Source organism: Eleutherodactylus coqui, chromosome 3 (genome assembly GCF_035609145.1).
Source record: "Eleutherodactylus coqui strain aEleCoq1 chromosome 3, aEleCoq1.hap1, whole genome shotgun sequence".
Taxonomy (NCBI): Eukaryota; Metazoa; Chordata; class Amphibia; order Anura; family Eleutherodactylidae; genus Eleutherodactylus; species Eleutherodactylus coqui.
In genome coordinates this window covers 266,070,243-266,092,999 of record NC_089839.1, presented here as the reverse complement: position 1 = coordinate 266,092,999, position 22,757 = coordinate 266,070,243, and the positions used below count along the sequence as shown (strand labels likewise).

The following is a 22,757-nucleotide window of genomic DNA, read 5'->3' as shown; positions in this document are numbered from 1 at the left end:
TCTCGCCCTCCACTATGCCAAACAAGTCTAATTCACCTCTCGTCTCCTCACTATCTCACAACCCAAAAAGACTTTGACATTTTTCACTACCTTCTCAGCCCTTAACTGCAGCCCCCAGTGATGGATCTCAGTGCTGAAGAGCTGGCTGCCTACTTCAAGAAGAAAATTGACAACATCCAGCAGGAAATAACCTCCCGATCCCAGATCAGCCCCGACCCTAGTCTTAGAATCATAGAATGGTAGAGTTGGAAGGGACCTCCAGGGTCATTGGGTCCAACTCCCTGCTCAGTGCAGGATTTACTAAATCATCCCAGACAGATATTTGTCCAGTTTTCTCAGTACTGCATCTAGCTCCTGCTCACTCTCTGTGCTCAGTCAAATGATAGAAGAAGTCTCCAGATTGCTTTCCTCTTCTCGCCCCACCACCTGCGCTAATGACCCTCTTCCCTCACACCTCCTCCAGTCTCTCTCCCGAATGGTTATCTCCCATCTCACCACTATATTTAACCTCTGAGCTCTGGTATTTTCCCCTCTTCATATAAACATGCTATCATATCCCCACTGCAAAAGAAACCAACTCTTGACCTGACTGATGCTGCCAACTACCGACCCATCTCAAATCTCCCCTTCATCTCCAAGCTATTAGAAGACCTGGTTTACTCCCACCTTATAAGCTATCTATCAGAAAACTCTCTTCTTGACCCCCTACAATGCGGCTTTCACCCTCTACAGTCAACAGAAACCGCCCTTACAAAACTGTCAAATGAACTCCAGACAGCCAAATCAAGGGGGAACTACTCCCTACTGATCCTCCTCGATCTCTCTGCAGCATTTGACACGGTTGACCATAAACTCCTCCTCAGTATGCTTCGCTCCATTGAACTAAATGACACTGCTCTCTTCTAGTTCTTCTCCTACCTATCTGACCGCTCCTTCAGTGTCTACTTTGCTGGCTCTACCTCCCCTCCTTTTTCCTTTGCTGTTGGGGTCCCCCAGGGCTCAGTCCTTGGCCCTGTCCTCTTCTCCATCTACACAGCCCCTATTAACCATCAGGAGTTTTGGCTTTCAGTAACACATCTACGCTGACGACACCCAGTTATACACCTAACATCACAACAACAGTCCTCCAAAACACCACTGACTGTCCACTGTCTCTAACACTATGTCCTCTTCCTAAAACTAAACCTCTCCAAAACTGACCTCCATTTAATCTCATTTTCATCTCCATTTCAGTGTGTGGCACCACCATAACTCCCAGACAGAACGCCCGCTGCCTTGGGGTTACATTTGACCCCGATCTCTCCTTTACCCTCTATATCCAATTTCTCATCTGAACATTTCAGCGGCACCTTAAGAACATCACAAGAATCCGCCCCTTTCTTACTGTGGACACACTTAAAACACTTACTGTTGCCCTCATTCACTCTCGGCTAGAGTATTGCAATTCACTGCTGGTCGGCTTCCCCTGTGCCAGACTCTCACCCTCTCAAATCCATCCTGAATGCAGCAGCCAAGTTCATCTTCCTGTCCAGCCGCTACTCGGACACCTTTGCCCTGTGCCAGTCACTGCTCTGGCTGCCTGTCGAATATAGAATTCAATTTAAACTCACTACCTTTATCCATAAAGCTCCCCACAGCACTGCGCTGCCCTACATTTACTCCCTCATCTCAATCCAGGCCCCCAGCCCCCACCCTCCGCTCTGCTACGGAAATCAAATAAAGTGCTCCTTTAATATGAATCTCTTATTCCCACCTCCAAGACTTCTCCAGAGCAGCAGCAGTCCTCTGGAATGCACTACCCAGAACAATCCGGGCAATCCTTAACACACAAAACTTCAGGCGTGCTCTAAAAACGCACCTTCTTCAGGATACATACCATATTCCCTAAACCAAACCTCTCTGTACACCGCCTGATAACATGCTCCCTGTCCTACTGATTGCAATCCCTGCTAGCCATAATCGATTATTATTATCATTAATGAAAACATTTTTTCATTAGCTCCTATACAGCGAGGCTAGTGTTACAATACAAAAGTACTGCAATGGCTATGTTTCACAGTCTGGTCTAGTGTCTGACCTGGTCTGACCTATTGACTGCAATCCCTGCTAGCCATCATAAACCGTTCCTGCATTATACAGATTCTGCCGTCACACGGCCAAATATCTGACCATTGTCTATGTGTATAGAATCCCTCGCCACCTTGCCATACCGTGCACATCTCCAGCCCCTTTACCTTTTGTATCACCCCATTACTCGTAGTATGTAAGCTCGTTGGAGCAGGACCCTCACCCCTACTGTTTCCATCAACTGATTACTGTAATGTAACCGTAGTTCTGTAATTTTTGTACTTTTGTCTTTCTGTATTCCCCCTGTCTATGTAAGAGCTGTGGAATATGTTGGCGCTATACAAATAAAGTTTATTATTAGTGTTGAGCAAATCGAACGAGACCCTGTTTTGGGTTCAACTTTGTTAAACATTTGGTTTCCCATGAATCTGAACTGAGCTTTAAGCAAAGTTCAAGCCAAAACGGAGTTCCACTGGTTTGCGTTACTGAACACTGTGTATACACACTGTTCAAAAGAGATGAAAGCCCTGTATAACACACTCAGAATGTTATATACAGAACTTTTATAGCTCTTAGACAGTGTCATACACCAGCTCTAGGAGTTTTGGTGAACTTCTGGTTTGGTTCAAACTAATCTGGAACAAACCAAAAGTTTTGCAAGTCTGGCAAACCGGCTGAACCAAACTTTTCAAAAGTTTGCTAATCACTAGTTTGGTCCAATACATCAACCATGTAACTGAATCTTTAAATCCTATGCTTGCTTATCAAAATCCTCATCCAAACTGTTGTTTCTGCAAAGTCGTGAAAACTGACCATACGGTAGCAATTCTTTACATGTTTATGATGGTAGCTGTGATAATTCCCTGCTGTTAGTTTGCGGTAACCAATATGTCCTGCCTACACTCTATACAAACATTAAGGAATTCAACTTTGTTTTATTCCTATTCTCCCTCTTCAATGTCCTCCTGTGATTTGCAAAGGTACCAGCATCATTCTGAAGAATGCGGACATTATACATTGAAATGATTTCCTTATAGAAGGGCTTTTGCTTACATACATGAGACGATGACGCATTGTACATACAAAGTTGTTTCTCTGTGGAAAAAAATGAATTACAGAGAATAATCAGTAACGGTTACCAATTCTTAAATCTCTGTTATTCAACCAGCCATGCAACCCAATGAGCTTCCTAATTCTGCATTCATTACCTGTTATCTTTGTAGCGGGAGTCTATAACTGTATTTTTAGTAAAATGTACAGGGAAATGAATTTTTATTTATTATAGCTAGTTTTTCAATTCCAGTAGCATACAAATTAAATCATGAAAATGTGCATGATGATAGGAGCTTCTTTTGAGCAGTAAGTAAGGAGAGGCATTCTATTACATACTCCATGGCACAGGTTAGGCACAAGTAGATATCATTTTGACCATTTACAGCTTGTTTTTTTTTTTCATTTAAAGTGGTAATTTTTCTATTGATGGGAAGGTAACTTATTTCCCTAGGTAATATCTAGATGCAGGTTCTGTTATACCTCAGTAAGCCTGCATTGATTAACATTCACAACCGCCTAAAGCCTCGTTCACACAAGTGCTATTTTCGCACTGCTAAGCAGCGAGAAAATAGTGCCCCTATGGCCGCGAAAAGATCGCGTGAACGAGCGGTTTCAAGCTTTGTGAAGTCACCCATTCACACGATCTGAGGTGTGTGCTGCGTGCATTCAAGGTTCCCATAGGAGCCTATGGAAAGCACGCAGCAAAGAGAGCTGGAGGAAAAAGAGAAGCCCCGCAGGGCTTCGGGAGTCCCCCATTGCAGAGAGAGAGAGAGAGAGAAGAAACCCTGCAGGTCTTCGAGACTCCCCCATAGCAGGGAGAGCACGGAGCAATGGGGGATTACCCCATAGCACTACTGTGTCTCTCCCTGCTATGGGTTAATCCTCCATTGCTCCGCTCTCTCCCTGCTATGGGGGATTAACCCATAGCCGCGCTGTGTCTCTCCCTGCTATGGGGATCCCTGAGGTATATCCCCATAGCACAGAAAGAGTGGGCGTGGCTAGAGAGGATAGGGCAATATGGCACCTCACAGAGATTGCCATAGCAAACATAGAGGGGGTGGATCCCTCTAGCCCCGTCCTCTCATCCCACGCTCTCTGGGAAAACCCTGTAACACTGCTGCCTCTCTCTCCCCACTATAGGGAAATACCTTGGGAAGAGAGATAGAGGGAGTCCCCTACTGCCCCCTGCTGCTGGGAAACTGTCCAGCACGGGGGCAGGAGGAATACCCCGCTGCTTACAGCAGGGCATTTAAACTGTGCTGGCCAGAAGCACATTTTAAATGCCCTTCTGTAAGCAGCAGGGAACCTATTCCCTGTGCAGGAGTTTCCATTAACTAATGCTCCCATAGGAGTCAATGGAAACTCTTGCACATGGCGCAGCACAGACCTGCGATGTCGGCATTGTAGCCATGCATGTCCTATCCTTGTTAGATGCGCTAATTTAGCGCATCTAACAATCGTCCATATGAACGCTTCTATAGGAACCTATACACACTCGTCTTAATGAGGCCTTAGGATCATAAAACCAGTCCAGAAAGGACTTAGAGTCTGATGAGGGGGGAAATACAGGATGCAAATCATATAAGAGCCATAATAGTATTGCTCCGCATGTACACACATTCTGAAAAGTCATCTGAAAAGTTAGGTATGCTTTATGGACATTTACACTCCAAATGTAAGGTTCTAAGCATGTGATGAAATAAAGTTTTAAAGGTAACTGGACTGCTGCTTTTTTTTTAACTTGCCATGGCCCTTTAAATCAAATTCCCTTATAGGTAATATGGTCACAGCTGTGACTTCACAGCTATGGCAAACTCCAGAAGGCAGGGGGTAAATATAAAGCACCGCAGAGCTCATTTTGTGTATCAACAGTCTATTCTTCATCTAAGGCATCTGAAATATAACCACAATACTATTTTAACATCCCAGCAAGTGCTCTCGTGATTTGGATCTATTGCCTCTGAATATTGCATGAGACTGACAAGCACTTGTCATTTAAAGACCACATGGAGCCATTTAGTTTTCAATTTAGACATAACAACACATTATGTAAATGTACATGCCAAAGAAAGCTGGAGGCGCCTATGATATAAACTGCCAAATAGAAGTTACTAATAAATGAAGAGTTTAGAACTCGTCATAAGTTGTAAGTCAGAAAGCAGCATGCTCACAGACAGGCAGCGCACTTTTTCTGCGTACCATGGTTCAATGGTTGCTCCAAGAAACTGCATTAATGTGGTCATTTACAAAAAAAGATCTAAATTGTGCTTAAATGAAAATTTAATATTTTTATAAAGAAATGTGCGAGATAATTTTCCTTAAACAGATGCATATTATCATAATCAGCTCATTTTTGGCAATATGATTTTCTCCGGCACATTTGAAATAGTTTGTTGAAAACCCTTATAGTAATTAATGCAACAAATTGTATTATCTATTCATGATATGCAAGCAAATTGGGGGCTGAAGAAGCAAATAATAAAAATGAAGCGGTAAAATACTATTAAAAATCCACTATTCGTTAATGTAAATGCTTTATCTTAATAAGAAGTCTTCTGTGTTTCGTACTTAATAGATGCGCACATAGAGAAAAACAGGAAAGTGTATGGCAGTTGCAGTTTATATGAAGTAATGTCATTACAAAAGGGTTTTCTATTACTTCGTTAACGTCTCTGCATTCTTAGATGCCGCCTTATGTTTTTACCAGCACTAAAAAAAATTGGGAAAGCAGTGAATTCAAATTATGGTCAAATTTGTATTGTTGTTTAGGTAAATTACCAAATTGGCCAGAAAGGTGATGATGAAGTTCCAAGTGCAGTTAAAGGGGTCCTTCCATCACAGACACTAGTACTAGTAGATAGCCCGACCCATGATGTGTACTCGAAATGAGAGAGAACACCTATGAATATGGCAGGCAGAGAGACTACCAAAGTTGTAAGCCTGAGGTCCGATGTGGACCAGGCTGTGTCCGTCATGAGTCTGACAAGGGAGGATGCCCTCTAGACACCCTTGGTGGGGTAAGTGACAAGGACACTGCGGGTCATAAACCCAGATCACGAGTCTGCAATTCGCAGTATCCCTGTCCCTATCCGGCTAGATATCCTGGTAGGAGATAGGGTCAGGGATACCGCAGGTTGCAAACCCAGAAGCTGTATTGAGTTCCAGGTGTATATTCAGTGTGTAAATACTGTGAACCTTTGCTTTGAGCAATAAAACTGGCAGGAGTCAGAGTTTTGAAGTGTTCCGGGTATCCAGAGTCTCCGTAAGAGTGGTGCCAACTATCTTAGGTGGAGAAGATAGCGGTTTCCGTGAGCGAGTAACCTCCAAGTTACCACTATATATGTGTATATATATATATATATATATATATATATGCGCATATAAATATCCACGCTTATGAAAATTACTTAGTAAAATTAGGAGCAGTAGTTGTAATGCAAAGGCATCGGCTATTTCGAACACACAAAATTCTCATAGTGAATCATCTTCATGACCACAAGCTTTCAGGCCACGCATCATGTCCTACCGTATATACCGGCGTATAAGGCGACGGGGCGTATAAGACGACCCCCCAAATGTCACCTTATACGCCGGTATTCAGTGGAGAAAAAAAAAAAAATTTTATTACTCACCTCCCCCGGCGTTCTGTCGCGCTCCGGCAGGATGTCGCTCGCTCCGGCAGGATGTCGCTCGCTCCTTGTCCCCGCCGCAGCATAGCTTTCTGAATGTGGGGCTTGAAATCCCCGCTTCCAGAAAGCTAATACACACGCCGGCAGCCATGACATCATTGAATGCCTGTGATTGGCTAAAGCACACGTGGCTTCAGCCAATCACACTATTCAATGACATCATTGAATGGGTGTGATTGCTAACACGTGCGCCTTCAGCCAATCACAGCCATTCAATGATGTCATTGAATAGTGTGATTGGCTGAAGCCACGTGTGCTTTAGCCAATCACAGCCATTCAATGCTGTCATGGCTGCCGGCGTGTGTATTAGCTTTCTGGAAGCGGGGATTTCAAGCCCCGCATTCAGAAAGCTATGCTGCGGCGGGGACGAGGAGCGAGCGACAGCCTGCCGGAGCGAGCGACATCCTGCCGGAGCGCGACGGAACGCCGTGGGAGGTGAGTAATACATTTTTTTTTTTTTACACTTTTTTTTTTTTTGAATTACCGGCGCATAAGACGACCCCCGACTGCAGAGCAGATTTTTCGGGGTTCAAAAGTCGTCTTATACGCCGGTATATACGGTACTAGTCACAAAACCAAAGCATGAAGAACCAGACGTAAATAACATGGAGGATGTGACAAGACAAGCAGCATCCTTTGCAGCTGCACACCGCAAAGCCTTAACCACTCCCTGTGCCACCATATGGTGCTTTGTAAATGTGCGCCCATCGTACACTTACCGTGCACTTTTCGTCCATCTCTGACTTCAGGTCCGCATGAAATCCACCGTCCCTGATAAGAGGGACCGCACACTGAGTTCTCTGCGGGCAGCGCTGATAACATTCCTTAACAGCTGTTAACAGCTGCTGTCCCGCTGGAGAACAATAGCGATGTATTTAGAGAACAGACCACCCGCAGTTCTCTAAATACATGCAAATGAAGTACTAAAGGGCTGATTAGCCCATTGGTACCTATGCAAAATGATCGCTCAAAACTGTCAGTTTCTTATGTATTTTGAGCGATCATCTGTGTGTGTAAATGCACCTTAAGATTGTCAATTGGAAGGCACGATCTACGTGACGCAGAGAGGACACACGCAGTTAGATATACACAGCCTACACAGCTTCTAATTTAAAGACCAAAAAATCTGTAGCAATTTACGTTTGCTGTAAGTGAAATTGTTTCCTGAAAAAGAAGCAATAATGTGTTAATTTCATCATTAATCTTTCTACCTGAAAATTATTGATGAGAAAATTAGCAGTAAAATGCCTGAAGCACTTTCATATGAGCGCAATATGTTATATTTCTTCTATAATGAACGTATGCATCATGAACACATTAGTTCCCTTTAATAAGAGCACATTCATCATCACTTAGCATAAGCATGGTAAAGCACAAACTGCCGTTTTGGAACAAAGTTTTAACACCTAATCCGAGAACTTTATTTTACATAACACTAAAGAACAGCGTACCAGCAGGGGCAAGATTAGGGTCATTAATGAACATTAACAGCATCTAATGTGGCGAAAGTAAAAGTGGACTTATGATGAAATACAGGAGATGAATGAACCTCCCTGGAATAACATATGTTGTTTGCATTGTGGCATCAAATTCAATGATTGGCAATTGGGTCGCATTGCGACTGTCACAGAAACTTTGTCACCATTGACTGCAATGTAGGTTGCGTGCGAATGTTACAACCCCATTACAAATTTCAAAAAAGTCACGTGACAGCAGGTCACAGACAAGTGTCACAAATGTTTTTGTTTGCTCAACCTGTCTAAAACTTGCCGTTCAGCGAACCAAATCGTAATGCAGTCCTAGCCCTAAAGAAGTTGGCCACTTTAGGGTGAAATCAGTCCAAAGCGTTTTTAACAGGAACGTGTGCCACTTACTAATCTTTATATGGAGTAAATGGGAATAATAGATACCTGGTGGACCCATTATGACTGTTGACTACAAGGAAAATTGAAACAGGTCATGATAAATTAGTCAAATGAGTTATAACCGATTTGCCATTACAAGTTTGATCCTGTTTAAGGGCTGCCGGCACCTGCCGCATGAAGCGTGGGGTCCGGAGCATGCTCTGTACAATGACATCCAGCATCCAAGGTACGTGTACAGCGGATGTCAGGAAGGGTTTAACGGGATCCTTGATGAATATGGCAAATCAGTTAGGATTCATTTGACTAAATTAACATGAACCTGTTTCAATTTTCCTAATTGCCAATGGTCATAATAGGTCCACAAGGTATGCATTTTTCTCATTTACTCAGTATAAGGGCTCTTTCACATGGGCGCTGCGATTATGGGTCGGCCATGTCACGGCCACAGCGCAACCAAAAATCTCATAAATGAGAGGCAGCTGTGACCAAGTCACAGGTGCATCTCCCGATTATGCGCTCCTTCAGACGACCCGGGCCAATCAAGCATACGCCAAGCCCGGGATACCGTCAGGCGGGGGGAGAGAGTTTAGCTCTGCTAAACTCCCACCCCCTTCCCTCCCTCTCTTCGCCCCTTGCCGGCTGCCTGCAATGGGAGGGGGCGGGACAGGGTGGGAGCTAGTGTGCTAATTTCCTGCCCCATTCCTTTGCCAACATCCGGCAAGGGGCAGAGAGGGGGAGGGAGTTTAGCAGAGATGCTGCTAAACTCCCTCCCACCTCCCTTTTTCAGTGGCTCCCATAGCAGTCTATGGGCCTGGCCGCCATATTCCGGACGTAAGATAGTTCCAAAACTATGTTTTCTGGCTGTCGTAAAAAACGGCCAACCGGAATGCGCATCGTTTGCGCTATCTTTGCCGGCCAGCTATTTTACGCACCACAAAGACAGCCATCTGAACTGAGGCATTGGAAACCAATGCCTCAGATGGGTAGCATATATCGGCCAGCCATGAAAACAGGGCTGATATACACTCATGTGAATGAAGCCTAAAGTTGCACAGTAGCCAGCCCGTCATACACTGTGAGAATGGCTCTTCACTCATGAATACAGAGAACAAGTCAGCTGCATTCTTTGATTGTTTCTATTAGTCAAATGGTACAATATGGTTGGCATCATTTGGGCAAATAGAAGAGTGGACCAGTCTCTGGAATATCATTCCCCCTACATAGAACTATAGATCGAGGTGACAGATCTGCTTTAAAGGTGAGACTGTTCTAGGTATCACATAAGCACAAGTTTGCTAAAAAGTTATGGTGGCCATTCACATTAGATAGTGGTAGGTTGATGGTCAAAAAACCGTTGAGCAAGCGATTGTCTGGTGGACCATAGTTTTACAGCTGTGGCCATACAAATGTTATTCCATATTGGCAGTCACAGTCATTCAAACTGGTCATACATGTCCAATGACACCAGGCAAAGGACAAACAATCTTTCTGGGGATGTTCTTTCAAAGTCGGACAAAAATTTGAAATGTGGCTGACTTCTTTCCAAAAAATGCTAGTCTGTCAGCGATCCACTGAAACAATCAGTCATTGTCAAATTTCACCCATAGAACAATTGTTTTGGTTGAAATCATACGTATTAATTAATTATAATCTAATACTTATGGGCACCTTTAATGGCCACTTAAGTTTTATTTTCACCAAACTAGAACAATTATTAATCTTAGGGCTCTTTTTCATGAGTGTATATCGGACCGCTGTTTTCACGGCCGGCCGATATACGCTGCAGCCTGCTGGATTCTAATGCATCAGATCACATGGCTGTATTCCCGTGGCGTAAAAGCACCCGGCCAGCCTAATATAGCGCTGGGGGTTTTTACGTCGGGCCCAAAAGATAGTCCTGGAACTATCTTTTGGGCCGGAATACATCGTTCGCTGCAAGGGCTCCTAGGGGAGCCAATGACAGTGGCCGGAAAAGGGAGGTGGGGGGGAGTTTAGCAGCGTGACTGCTAAACTCCCTCCCTCTTCTCTTCTCCCTTCCGGCGCATTGCAAACAGCGAGCAGGAAGAAGTGCGGAGGTAAGCTGGCAATGGGAAGGGGCAATGGCATGGCGGCCTTGACGTATATGCACCGAGGCCCATGCCGTCTGACCGGGCACACAAACGTTAGACTTGTGTGCCCGTTCATGAGTTTTTACGCCTCAGATCATAGCGTATATCGTCTGTCCGTGAAAATGGGGCCTTAAAAGGGTGTTATTTCATATTTGTCATCAATGACTGCTGCGGCTCCCAGTTGTTCAAATGATCAAATGCAGATTAACATCTGTCAGTGTTTCTTAATTCTATATCAAACACGCAGCAAGTATTTTAGTTTTATGTACGGCACAAAAAGAATTACCCTCGTTCCATTTGTGGCTATGAGAGCGAGATTACTTCATCAAGCACTACTTTTCCATGAATGGTCACAGCAAATCTCTCTGTACTCTTCCCAGAAGAAAAATGAGAAAGACATCCCAATCATGAGATATTGCAGAAAGTTACTTGTGAAGTGACCTATTGCCTCTCCAAAAGAAATTTGCTTTTGGCTGAAAGCAAGATGAGAAATACAGTAAGTTATTACTGAAGAGAAATGGTTCATCATCTCCCCCCTGGGCACGGCGGATAATCAGGATTGTGTTTTATTAAACTGCAAAATATTAATTATGGGAATTAGGTAGACAAAATCATCTCCACCGATTAACTCTATGATGGCTTTCCGATGGACGGTAATGCTTGTTTTGGGATAAACTTTCTGAATTGTCCTTGTTTAAGACGGAATTAAGAAAATAAGTAGGAAACTTCAAGCAGCATTTTAGGCAATGAAGCCAGAAGCTGAAGACTGGAGATGACTCCGAGGTCTGTCATTCAGAACACAACTTTTTGTGATTATCATTTAACTACTGTTACAAGCATATCTAAAAATGATCATTATTAGACACGGTGAGTCGCCTTTCCATTATAGAAAAGTTGTTATTTCAAAGGGGAGAAGAGAATAAAGCCCCATTTACACGCAAAGATGAGCGCTCAAAATCTGTTCAAAAGACAGGATGATTGACAGCAATCGTTTTGCATAAGCTGCTAATGGGCACTACTGCAGCTGATTACCTTTATTGGAATGTAAATGAGCCTCCCTCCCTGAGCTGTATGCCGAGAACAGCAGGTGGTCTGTTAGGGCTTATTTACACAAGCGCATATACGGCACGTTTTCACGCCCGGCCGTATATACGCTACCGATGTGAAGCACTGGTTTCTAATGCATCTGTTCACACGGCAAATATACGTGGAACCGTGAGAAATGGAACATACGCAACCAAAATATGCGCCGACGCATATACGTTGGGCAAAAAGATAGTTCTGGAACTATCTTTTGGTCAATGTACGCCATAGTCTATGGGGGCAGGGGAAAAAAGGGAGGGGAGGCATTTTTGCAGCTTACAGGTGCCTCTATGTAGGTATAAGAAGTCATTCAGAGGATTTAACCACTCCCCCGACTCCGTTGTCAGGCATGCGTTTGGGAGAAACAATTTAAATTTGTCTGCGACGCATGCCATGTGACGCGCAAGAGTGGCTTGGGCTCCGCTGAAATCAATGGGCGATGATCGTTATCCGCTGCCACTGCTGTGATACGGGATTCCTTCACCCCTGTGGGGAGTCCTCTCTTCGCTGAACACTGTGACAGTGCTGTCACAGTGTTCAGTGATGAGGAGACTTTCCGCAGCGATGATTTTCGGGGAAGGGGGGGAGCGGCTGGAAATATAAGCCCTTCCCCAAAAATCATCCCAAATGTGTGTAAAAAAGAAAAAGAAAAAAAAAAAATATATATATACACACACTCACCTCTCCGCCACTGTTGGGGTTCAGCGGGCCTTGCCACATGGCATCCCGACTCTGTACTGAGGATTTTTAAATCCCCGCCGGCTGAAATCACTGTGTCCAATTGGCTGAGCGCTCAGCCAATCACAGGCAGTGCTCAGCCATTTCATGGATGACAGCTGAGCACTGCCTGTGATGGGTCACAGCTCTCAGCCAATCACAGGCAGCACTCGGTCCATTCATAGAATTCAATGAAAGTTTTTATGCTTGAGAAAGGCCCGAGTGGCTGAAATGTGTTGCTTGTAATTCCAATAAACCTGGACTTGGATATTTATATGGGTGACCCCAATCTATTTTAAAGAGCGAGGAGAAGATTTTTTTTTTAAATATTCATTGAGTATCTTTTTACCTCATTGTCGGGACAGCAGGGTTCTACCTCCGGAGCGGCTCTCCTAGTTACTAGGATTAAGAAGTTTGGAGTGTCACTACTTTATATTAGAAGCAACGATGGACTGCATGGTGCAGGTGGGGCATCTAGCCAGAGTCCCACCAGGCACCGGGTAAGTTCAGCATATTTCCTTGGATTTACTGACTAAAGATGATTATTGATCCGTCTGTTGAAGCGCTGTCCTTTTGATTGTCTATCCAGAGACAGGTGGCGCCATCGTTACCGGCCCCTGTGTCTGTTGAAACCATTTCCAGGCACTTGACTGAAGGACATTTGGTCTCAGAGAGCCCATTAGATGCGCTGCCTGGGACACCCACCTACCACTGCCTCCGTTTCCACTAGTGTCCTCAATGACAGAACTGGACTGCTAAAGTGAAATCGGGTGAGCACCTCAATCATGCCCTTACTGAGGCACAGCGCCCCCACTGCCGGTGTAATGGTCTGGGGAGCGTGGGGGGTGGGTCTTGCCCATTGGCCCATTCACACAGGTGTATTTTGTTTCCATATTCAGTCCATACTTCTAACTGACTGAATACGGACCCATTGAATTAGTTTATTCAGACATGCGGAATGTACGTGCCTAACAATAAATCACAATATGGACCATAAGAGCCCACGAAAATCAAGGAGCGTAAAAATGGCGGGGTCTACAGATGTTACCGGCGTCTTCACTGCACTTATTACTAGAGATGAGCGAGTATACTCGCTAAGGCACATTACTCGAGCAAGTAGTGCCTTAGCCGAGTATCTCCCCGCTCGTCCCTAAAGATTCGGGGGCCGGCGCTGGTGACAGGTGAGTTGCGGCAGGGAGCGGGGGAGAGAGAGGGAGAGAGAGATCTCCCCTCTGTTCCTCCCCGCTCTCCCCCGCCGCTCCCCGCCCCCCCGTATCTTTAGAGACGAGCGGGAAGATACTCGGCTAAGGCACTACTTGCTCGAGTAATGTGCCTTAGCGAGTATACTCACTCATCTCTACTTATTACGCATTTTGCTAGGAGACCGTATGAAATAACAGGTGACATCAATTGGGCCTTCTTAAGTTGGGAGGGGTTTTGTCTCTCCTGGAAGGTTAGTGAGGAGACTTATAAGGCCATGCATGCTCCTTTGGGAAATATGCAAATAAGGAAGATGGAATAACACCTCTGCAGCGCCACCTATTGGGTGAACGGATGTAAGTTGGGAGGGGTATTGTCTCTCCTGGAAGGTTAGTGAGGAGACTTATAAGGCCATGCATGCTCCTTTGGGAAATATGCAAATAAGGAAGATGGAATAACACCTCTGCAGCGCCACCTATTGGGTGAACGGATGTAAGTTGGGAGGGGTATTGTCTCTCCTGGAAGGTTAGTGAGGAGACTTATAAGGCCATGCATGCTCCTCTGGGAAATATATGCAAATAAGGAAGATGGTATAATACCTCTGCAGCGCCACCTATTGGGTGAACAGATGTAACAAGGACCAAAATTGCATACGCCCGTGTGAATGAGTCTACCTACAGCACCCAACACCATCCATTTACATTGGTGTACTCGGATGAGCGGTTTGGTTTTTTTTTGTGGAAATGATCATTTGCATAACAATAAATAATGCAGCTTGTCCCACTTTGTCTGCATTCACAGATAGCAATCGCCCATTAAAGTTATGGGGTCATATAATAACGCAGAAAATACGCAGTGGCGCGCAATTTTCTTTTTGCGCAAGAGGTAGTTAGAAAAAAGTGACATCAGCTGGCCCCTTTTTTCTGCACATGAAAAACGCAGAGAATAGCGATGCAATATGGATGTGAAATACACTTTTCATGGCCTGAAATTGAATATGCCCGTGTGAATGAGCCTTACAGAGCACTACACGTGTAGCCCGCCACTGAAGGTTTTCTTTCTCCCTCCCCCATGCTTGCTCCTTCACGGATCTCCCGCCTTCTCTCCGAGCGCTCGTTCGGTAATTTCCGTAGAGCGTCGTCTCTGGGCTCGGCTCTCCTTCACAAATCTCCCGCCTTCTCTCCGAGCGCTCGTTCGGTAATTTCCGTCCAGCGTCGTCTTTACCTCGGCCGGCGCTCGGCTATTTCCGTTCAGCGTCGTCTCTGGGCTTGGCCTGCGCTCGGCTATTTCCGTTCATCGTCGTCACTGGGCTCGCCCCGCGCTCGGCTATTTCCGTCCCGTCGGGCGGCGCCATTTTGTTTATATGTGGAGTCGGCGTTGGAGGTGCAGTTTAGAATCACATACGGAGCGGCGACCAATCTGGCAATGGACGGGTACGTTTCACGGCCCAGGGCTGCGGTTATATGACGTGGGTGTGTTTGCTGTCGTGTCCCTGCTGATAAGTGTCCGGTGTGCGCCGCGCGCGCAGCAGCTGGGTTCTGGCGGGAAGCGCTTGTGACTAGACGCCGCGTTGTGTGAGGTGATTGGGGGGAGGCCGGTGACAGGACGGTCGGGGCTGAGGCCTGGTGTGAAGGCCGCTGTCTGAATGTCTGTCACGGAGGAGCCTCCTTCGCCTCCCGTTACCTGCCGTTGTCTTCTGGCGGGCGCTATTGTTCTCCATGATCACACCGCCGCCGCCTCAGCTCTATTGTTCTCTGGGAGCAGCCATGTCTGACTGACTTCAGTCACTGCTCTTTGTGGAGGATGACTGGGATTGTTTATGTAATATTATGTGGTGACTGGGAATACGCAGGCTTGTCCGGAGCCGCCGCGACCTGTGCGTTACGTAGAACACGAGCGGCGTCCCCTCTTACCGTATTATGTGTTTTTCGTATGTACGTTTCTCACACTAATTTTATTTTGCGCGTCGTGTTAAACGTGTACAAAATTGCGGGCTACGGGTTTTATTTCGCCGTAGTGTCTTATTTCACGCACTGCGTCCGTCGAGTTGAATGGGCAAAAAAAAAAAAACCCGCAGTAAATACGCAATTGCCCGTATACGGCCGCTCGCTCATCCGTTTTAATTCTTACCGTAGCGGTTTGACCACCGCGGTCCTATTGATTTCCATGGAGCCTCGTAGACCTGCGCTCGACCGTGGCGATTTCCGAGCGCTCCTTGCTTACCACAATTCGCGCACCTCATCGCCCATCAGAATGGCCGGCTGCGTTAAAACCCGCAGCAACGTGCGTCCGGAAACAAAAGATCGAAATCGCGGTTTTGCCCACTGCATGTGCGAAAGTGGCCGTAGGGCTGACGTCCGCGGGCGGCTTCCCACCGTGTATAAGGCGTGCGTGGCGTGCGGGGGATGGAGACAGTGAGAGTCAATAGAGGCCCATTCTTCCACTCACAGCTGCGTACGGATGCGCGTGAGAATTGCGGCCCGCCTTTCCATAGCATGGCACCAATAGTATTTGCTGCGGCCGCAGATTCTGCAATGCGAATCCGTTGGTCTGCAGCCGGCCGCTACTGCGAGGGTTTTTTTTTAGCGCAGGTTACTATGCCGGCGGGAGGGGAGAGACGTGATGAGAGCTCACCGGTCGTGTTACAGCGCTAAAATAGGCAGGGAAACGCTTACGCGAGAACGAGCGCAGGGCTCTGGCACACGAACGATTATGCATATCCCGCGCGGGGAGCACGCCACATACTGTGTACTGACAAAGCACGTATGTAGAGATGAGCGAGCATGCTCGATGAGGCAAACAACTCGAGCGAGTAGTGCCTTATACGAGTACCTGCCCGCTCGTCTCTAAAGATTCGGGGGCCGGCGGGGGAGAGCGGGGACTTGTAGGGGGGAGAGAGTGAGAGAGATCTCCCCCGCCGGCACCCAAATCTTTAGAGACGAGCGGGCAGGTACTCTCATGAGGCACTGCTCGCTCCAGTAGTTTGCTTTAGCGAGTATGCTCGCTCATCTCTACCCGTATGCTGTCTTGGCGTGTATACTCGCCAAGATAGTGCATGTCGTTTTTATTTTTGAGCATGCTGCGATTTATTTCTCATGGTATCGATACGCAGGTAATAGTCCATAGACTCTTATTGACTCCGCTCGCTGTGGGATATGTGTGCAGAATACGCAGTGACAATACACCCGCGTGAACAACCCCTATATCTCACCTACATGTCTCGTATCTTCTGTGCCTATAGATGCCCGCTGCAGGTTTGGAAGCCCCCCAAAAGTTGTTTTTTTTGTTTGTTTTTTCCCCAAACCAATTGACCCCGGTCTGACACGGACATATCGTCATTCCCTGTGCAACTTTACCCACTTGCAACACGCAACAGCCCATTGACTTTTATTGGGCTACACATGTGCAATTTTTTTTTTAAATCTTTTTTTTATTGTGCACACATGCAAAGTAAGTCACGGCCTGCACTAGGTGCGTATTCTATACACTAAGATAGTGTATGGAGATTTTTTCGGCACACTGCATTGTACGCATGTCTTTGCTGCACGCAACACGCCGGTACACACATTCGCGTGAGCCTCGCCTAAAGCTGAAACTGCGATCCGTGACAGAATTTGCTTGTAACCCATCTGGATTTTGCTGTGCAAAATCATCTGTTAACCTGGAGGGGTAAAAAATCATCTGTTAACCTGGAGGGGTGGGGGTGCCCTCAGGATGTTCACACCGTACAATCGTGGAGAATTCCGCGTGGGGAAAAAAAGTCAAAACCCACTGATGATTGAGGTTTTTGACATGGATCTGCACTTTGATTTAGCCCTGTAAATGGGTGAAATCCGTAAACGCGATTCTGATGAGAAGGGTCATGTCCAGAGATGAGCGAACGTGCTCGTTTAGGACAATTACTCGATCGAGCATTGCTTTTTTTCGATTAACTGCCTACTCAGGCGAAAAGATTCGGGAGGGCGGCGGGGTGGAGCAGGGGGGAGCTCTCCCTCCCATGCTCACCCCCGGCGCCTCCCGAATCTTTTCGCCCAATTAGGCAGTTGAAAAAGCTACGCTCGATCGAGTAATTGCTCTAAACGAGCACGTTCGCTCATCTCTAGTCATGTCTTTACGTGACACAAAGGCGCTAGTTTGCGCATGGGGATGTCTCCGTTTAGGGTATGCTGATGCATTCCAGAAATGCTGATTTTCTACAGCGGACAATTTTGTAGCAAAAGCAGTGGAGTTTTGGCAACCAAAAAAACCCCATTGTTATGGACTGTGACTTCCCGTAAACCAGGCAGCGTACCCAATCCCCTTTTTAACGCTTCCTTACTTGTTACTTTCTCCATTAATTGTGTTTGCTGGGTTGAACCCATTATCCAAGTTATCGGTGCCAGACAATTGTACATGTTGAAATTGATCTGGAGACGGCACTTGATACGGTCGTCATCTATGTGCTTTGCTTGTTTACCCAGGGGTGTAATGATGAATATGCCTGTCCTATTCACAAGCAGCAGCCTAACCCCGCTGTCCTGCCAACAGTTGGACAGCTTTTTCCCTATGCACGGTATAGGCAGAAAGCTGTCATTGGTACGGGGACGCTTCAGCCCCTAAATATTGAGGACTATGGGGCACACACACAGATAGGAGGGCACGCTGTACTTTATGGGCGCTGCATGTTTTTAGGCTGATTTTATGGAAACTATGGAATAAAGTGGTGAATTCGGAGTCTGACTAGTTTTGTGCCACTCTATGACACCATGAACCTCGTGACATTCTTTTCAGTAGCTTCTAGTGGGGATAGTTGTTGATAATAGGCTTCAAACAGCTAATAATATTAGGGCCCCTATTGGGGTGTCCAGAAAGCCATAATCTATCGGCTGTGAAATAGTTCTCAAATCCTCATTTTTAGGGGTCACATAAGGGTACTTTTACTTGAGCCAATGGATGTAATCGTTCAAGAGCAACTGTCCTCTGTAAACGCGGAACCCAACAGGGTCAGTGAGTGAGAATCGCTTGCTTGGTTTTTAGCTCACCTGAAAACGTAAGCGAATTTCGGCCCATTTTAAACAGTCGGCTGTTCATCTATGAACGATTTCCTGTTGACTCTGAATGGAGATGTGTGGGTGGTAGAGATCTCCAGCGAGGTCCGCCTCTATTCAGTGGGAGAACATTGCTCCTGTGTGATAATCATTGGAGCTTAAAGGGGTTGTCTCGCGAAACCAAGTGGGGTTAAGCACTTCTGTATGGCCATATTAATGCACTTTGTAATATACATCGTGCATTAAATATGGGCCATACAGAAGTTATTCACTTACCTGCTCCGTTGCTGGCGTCCCCGTCTCCATGGCTCCGTCTAATTTCGATGTCGTCTTGCTTTTTTAGACGCGCTTGCGCAAATGGGTCTTCTCCCAGCCTCCCGATTGGCTGGAATCGGCACATGTGACGGGGCGTAGCTACGCGATGACGCGTACAAGGGGCGGAGCCAAAACGCCGCTGCTGCCGAGCCGAAGGGAGAAGACCCATCTGCGCAAGCGCGTCTAAAAAAGCAAGAAGACACCGAAATTAGACGGAGCCATGGAGACGGGGACGCCAGCAACGGAGCAGGTAAGTGAATAACTTCTGTATGGCTCATATTTAATGCACGATGTATATTACAAAGTGCATTAATATGGCCATACAGAAGTGTATAACCCCACTTGCTGCCGCGAGACAACCCCTTTAAGTACCTGACAGTCCTGTGTAGAAATACCCCCAGGGTTTGCTTCCACGTGGTGGACGTTTGCAGATTGTCCGCAGCGGATATCCTGTGGCATTTCAATAGTCTAAATATGCGCACAAATTTTGCGCGTGATTCTTGTCTGCGTGAAACCGGCCTTACGTGATTGTTAACCTGAAACTGTAAGTAATTTGGATAAAGTTCTAGAAAGGCTCGAATGGCTTCAGTTTATAGGATCTGTTCTGTGGCTTGTTTATTAGTATAGTAATAAATCTGGTTGTGTGTTTGCTTACTGCTTCGTCTGGTCCTCAACGTGCGATTTCCCCATAAATTGACATTTACAGTCAGGGAGCAGCATTATCTCCAGCCTGCAATAACTTATACATATGACTGTATTAGGCCCAATGTCCTCGGGCGGATTTGATTTGTGGGTTACCTGGAAGATCCCGCAAATGAACCCGCCCATAGGGAAGCACGGGTGTCCGCACATGTATTAAAGCATGCAGATTTGTTTTGCGGACCTTTTGGTCTGGAAAACAAATCGCGGCATGCTCCATTTTTCAGTGCGGTTCCCGCACGCATGGCTTTTATTAAAGTCAATGGAAGCTGTCCGATCCGCGGCCTGAGTTACGGATTCTGCAGGAAAGCAGGGGTTTATTTAAAAAAAAACAAAAAAAAAAACCCTCCACTGCACGTGTGCGATGCCTGGCATTTCCACACACATCCGCAATGAAGAAAAGAGGCCCCCGGACAGGTAAGCTATGTTCTCGGCCATGGGCAAGGTCAAACTCTGCTGCGGAATCCGGGCATTGGGCCTTACCTCTCTGGACTGTGAGCTGTAATACGACAGCCATAGACTTCTGTACCTGTGTATATACCTCACAAGATATTTGGCCGGAGTGTGTGACTCTGACAAATGGCGCGCAATCTATCTGGCAATGTATTACTTCTAGTGGAGAATATATTTGTGATACAGTGATGTACATAGTATGCAGCCACTGCTACTTGTACAGGTTTTATGTCTGCTCTCCCTACCAGCTAAATACAGATGCATTTTACAGTCTGTCAGGGCCACTGCTACTAGCTATATAATACAGGCTTCTATGGGGCTGAGTTCAGTTCACTACGGATATGGTCCTATTACGCTAAGGTGAGAGCAGTCTGCGTGCACCATATATTTAGTAACAAAAGCGATCGTTTTGTATGAAGGAAAGTATAGAAAACCTCCTGCTTTACCCGCTTGAGAAGCAGTTCATGAGGGCAAAATATTGCTACAAAAATAAACTGGAAGTACGTGTTAAATAATATTCTCATTTTTTTTAAAGCAATTCCCTTAGTACATGTTGATTATCAAAACTGAACTGGAGAATTCTGATCGGTACTTATCAAGGAATTGTTGAATACGTAATTCCCTTATGTAAAAGAATGGAGTACCGTATATACCGGCATATAAGACGACTTTTGAACCCCGAAAAATCTGCTCTGAAGTCGGGGGTCGTCTTATACGCCGGTAATACAAAAAAAGAAAATGTAAAAAAAAAAATCATTACTCGCCTCCCCCGGCGTTCTGCGGCGCTGCTCCAGGCTGTCGCTCCCTCCTGGTCCCCGGCAGAGCATTGCTTTCTGGACGCAGGGCTTGAAATCCCCGCCTCCAGAAAGCTAATACTGTGATTAGCTAACACACGCTGTCAGCCAATCACAGCCATTCAATGACATCATTGAATGGCTGTGATTGGCTGAAGGCACGTGTGTTTTCTGGAGGCGGGGATTTCAAGCCCCTGCGTCCAGAAAGCAATGCTCTGCCGGGGACCAGGAGGGAGCGACATCCTGCAGCAGCGCCGCAGAACGCCGGGGGAGGTGAGTAATGATTTTTTTTTTTTTTTGCTCCGCTGTATTCCCGGCGTGTAAGGTGAAAGTTGGGGGGTCGTCTTATACGCCCCGTAGCCTTATACGCCGGTATATACGGTATGAGCTCTACCTATACACACAAAGATGGGGTTCCATAAAACCAGTCACCCCAGCCCCCCATTGTACCACAAACCTGCCACCACAGCCCCCATGAATCTTCTCCTGAACTGTACGGTCACACTGAGCTGCCGCCTGCTCTGCAGACCTATGGCTGTACACGGAGTCCATGGACCCTGCAGGAATCAAGCACAACACTGGCTGAGTTCTTGCCTTCTCTTGACTTATCTAATATAGTGCACTCCCTGCCATCCTGCCCACCAGTTGTTTTCCCCATGCTTTCCCCTGGGCTCGACTTTGGCATTGCTTACAGGGGTGGGGATAATATTGATTCATAATTCTACCCAAAAAAGACTCGTGTACAACATGGCAAATCAAATTATTTCAATTAATTGCCAATCCCTACCCTCATGCTAATCTGTAAATTAAATTAAATATCCTGTCTTCTAAAGGTGCATTTACACACAAAGATGATTGCTCAAAAGATGGCTTTTGAGCGATCATTTTTGCATAAACTACTACTTGTCCTAATGCCTATTAGTACCAGTTAGTAGTGTGTGAGCCGTCGGGAGCTGTAATTAGGGAACAGACCATTGGTAAATTCCCTTGGTTCTGCCATGGGGCTGACAGCTGAGACTATGTAATCAGCGCTCCCCGGGCAGAATACAGCGTGCGGTCCTTCCTATCAGCTGTTCTGACGAACAATGGATTTCATGCCAAACTGAAATTCATCGTTCGGCAGAAAAGTGAAAAATGGGCACATTTACACGCAACGATTATCGCTCAAAAGATGGCTTTTGAGCGAATTTTAAGCGATAATCGTTGTCTAAATGGGCCTTAACATGCTTCAATTTTGGTTACTAGAGATGTTATCTAACTTCTTTCTATGCTCTTTCAAATATTATAAAATTGGGAGGCTGTACTCTCCTCGGCATTGGCAGTCTGTTTGGCAGTAACAGTCACATGCTGTCCCCTATGAGTGCTGAAGCAACTGATCAGGTGCCGTACTGCAGACATCACTGCTCAGTCATTGACTGCTATAAAGGTATCGGCTCACTTTGAAATCGGTCTTGTGTACATTTCATATGCAGGAGAAAGTTTCTGTTGGACAGGAGATGGTGCTAAAGACAGTTTGAGGATTGCCAGAAGTTTCTGAAAACAGGTTCTCAACTTCTAATGGTCCTTTTAGAAGAGCCGATTCTCATTTGACCGCACGAGTCGCGTCCCTGCATCGTAGGCTCATTCAAATAAGAATCGTTCATTCCCTGTATAAGAGGATACAGCAACAGAACAATAAACAAGTCGA

The 22,757-nt window shown here is 46.0% G+C and overlaps 1 protein-coding gene across 1 annotated transcript in view; it reads left to right on the top strand.

Annotated features, from left to right (window-relative positions):
- Positions 1 to 15,127: 15,127 nt before the first annotated feature.
- Positions 15,128 to 22,757, top strand: part of PTBP2 (polypyrimidine tract binding protein 2) — a 44,860-nt gene continuing 37,230 nt past the window's right edge. The window contains exon 1 of the mRNA XM_066597378.1: positions 15,128 to 15,215. Within this exon, the coding sequence (XP_066453475.1) occupies positions 15,208 to 15,215 (8 nt within the window). The 5' untranslated portion in view covers positions 15,128 to 15,207. The remainder of the gene's footprint in view (positions 15,216 to 22,757) is intronic.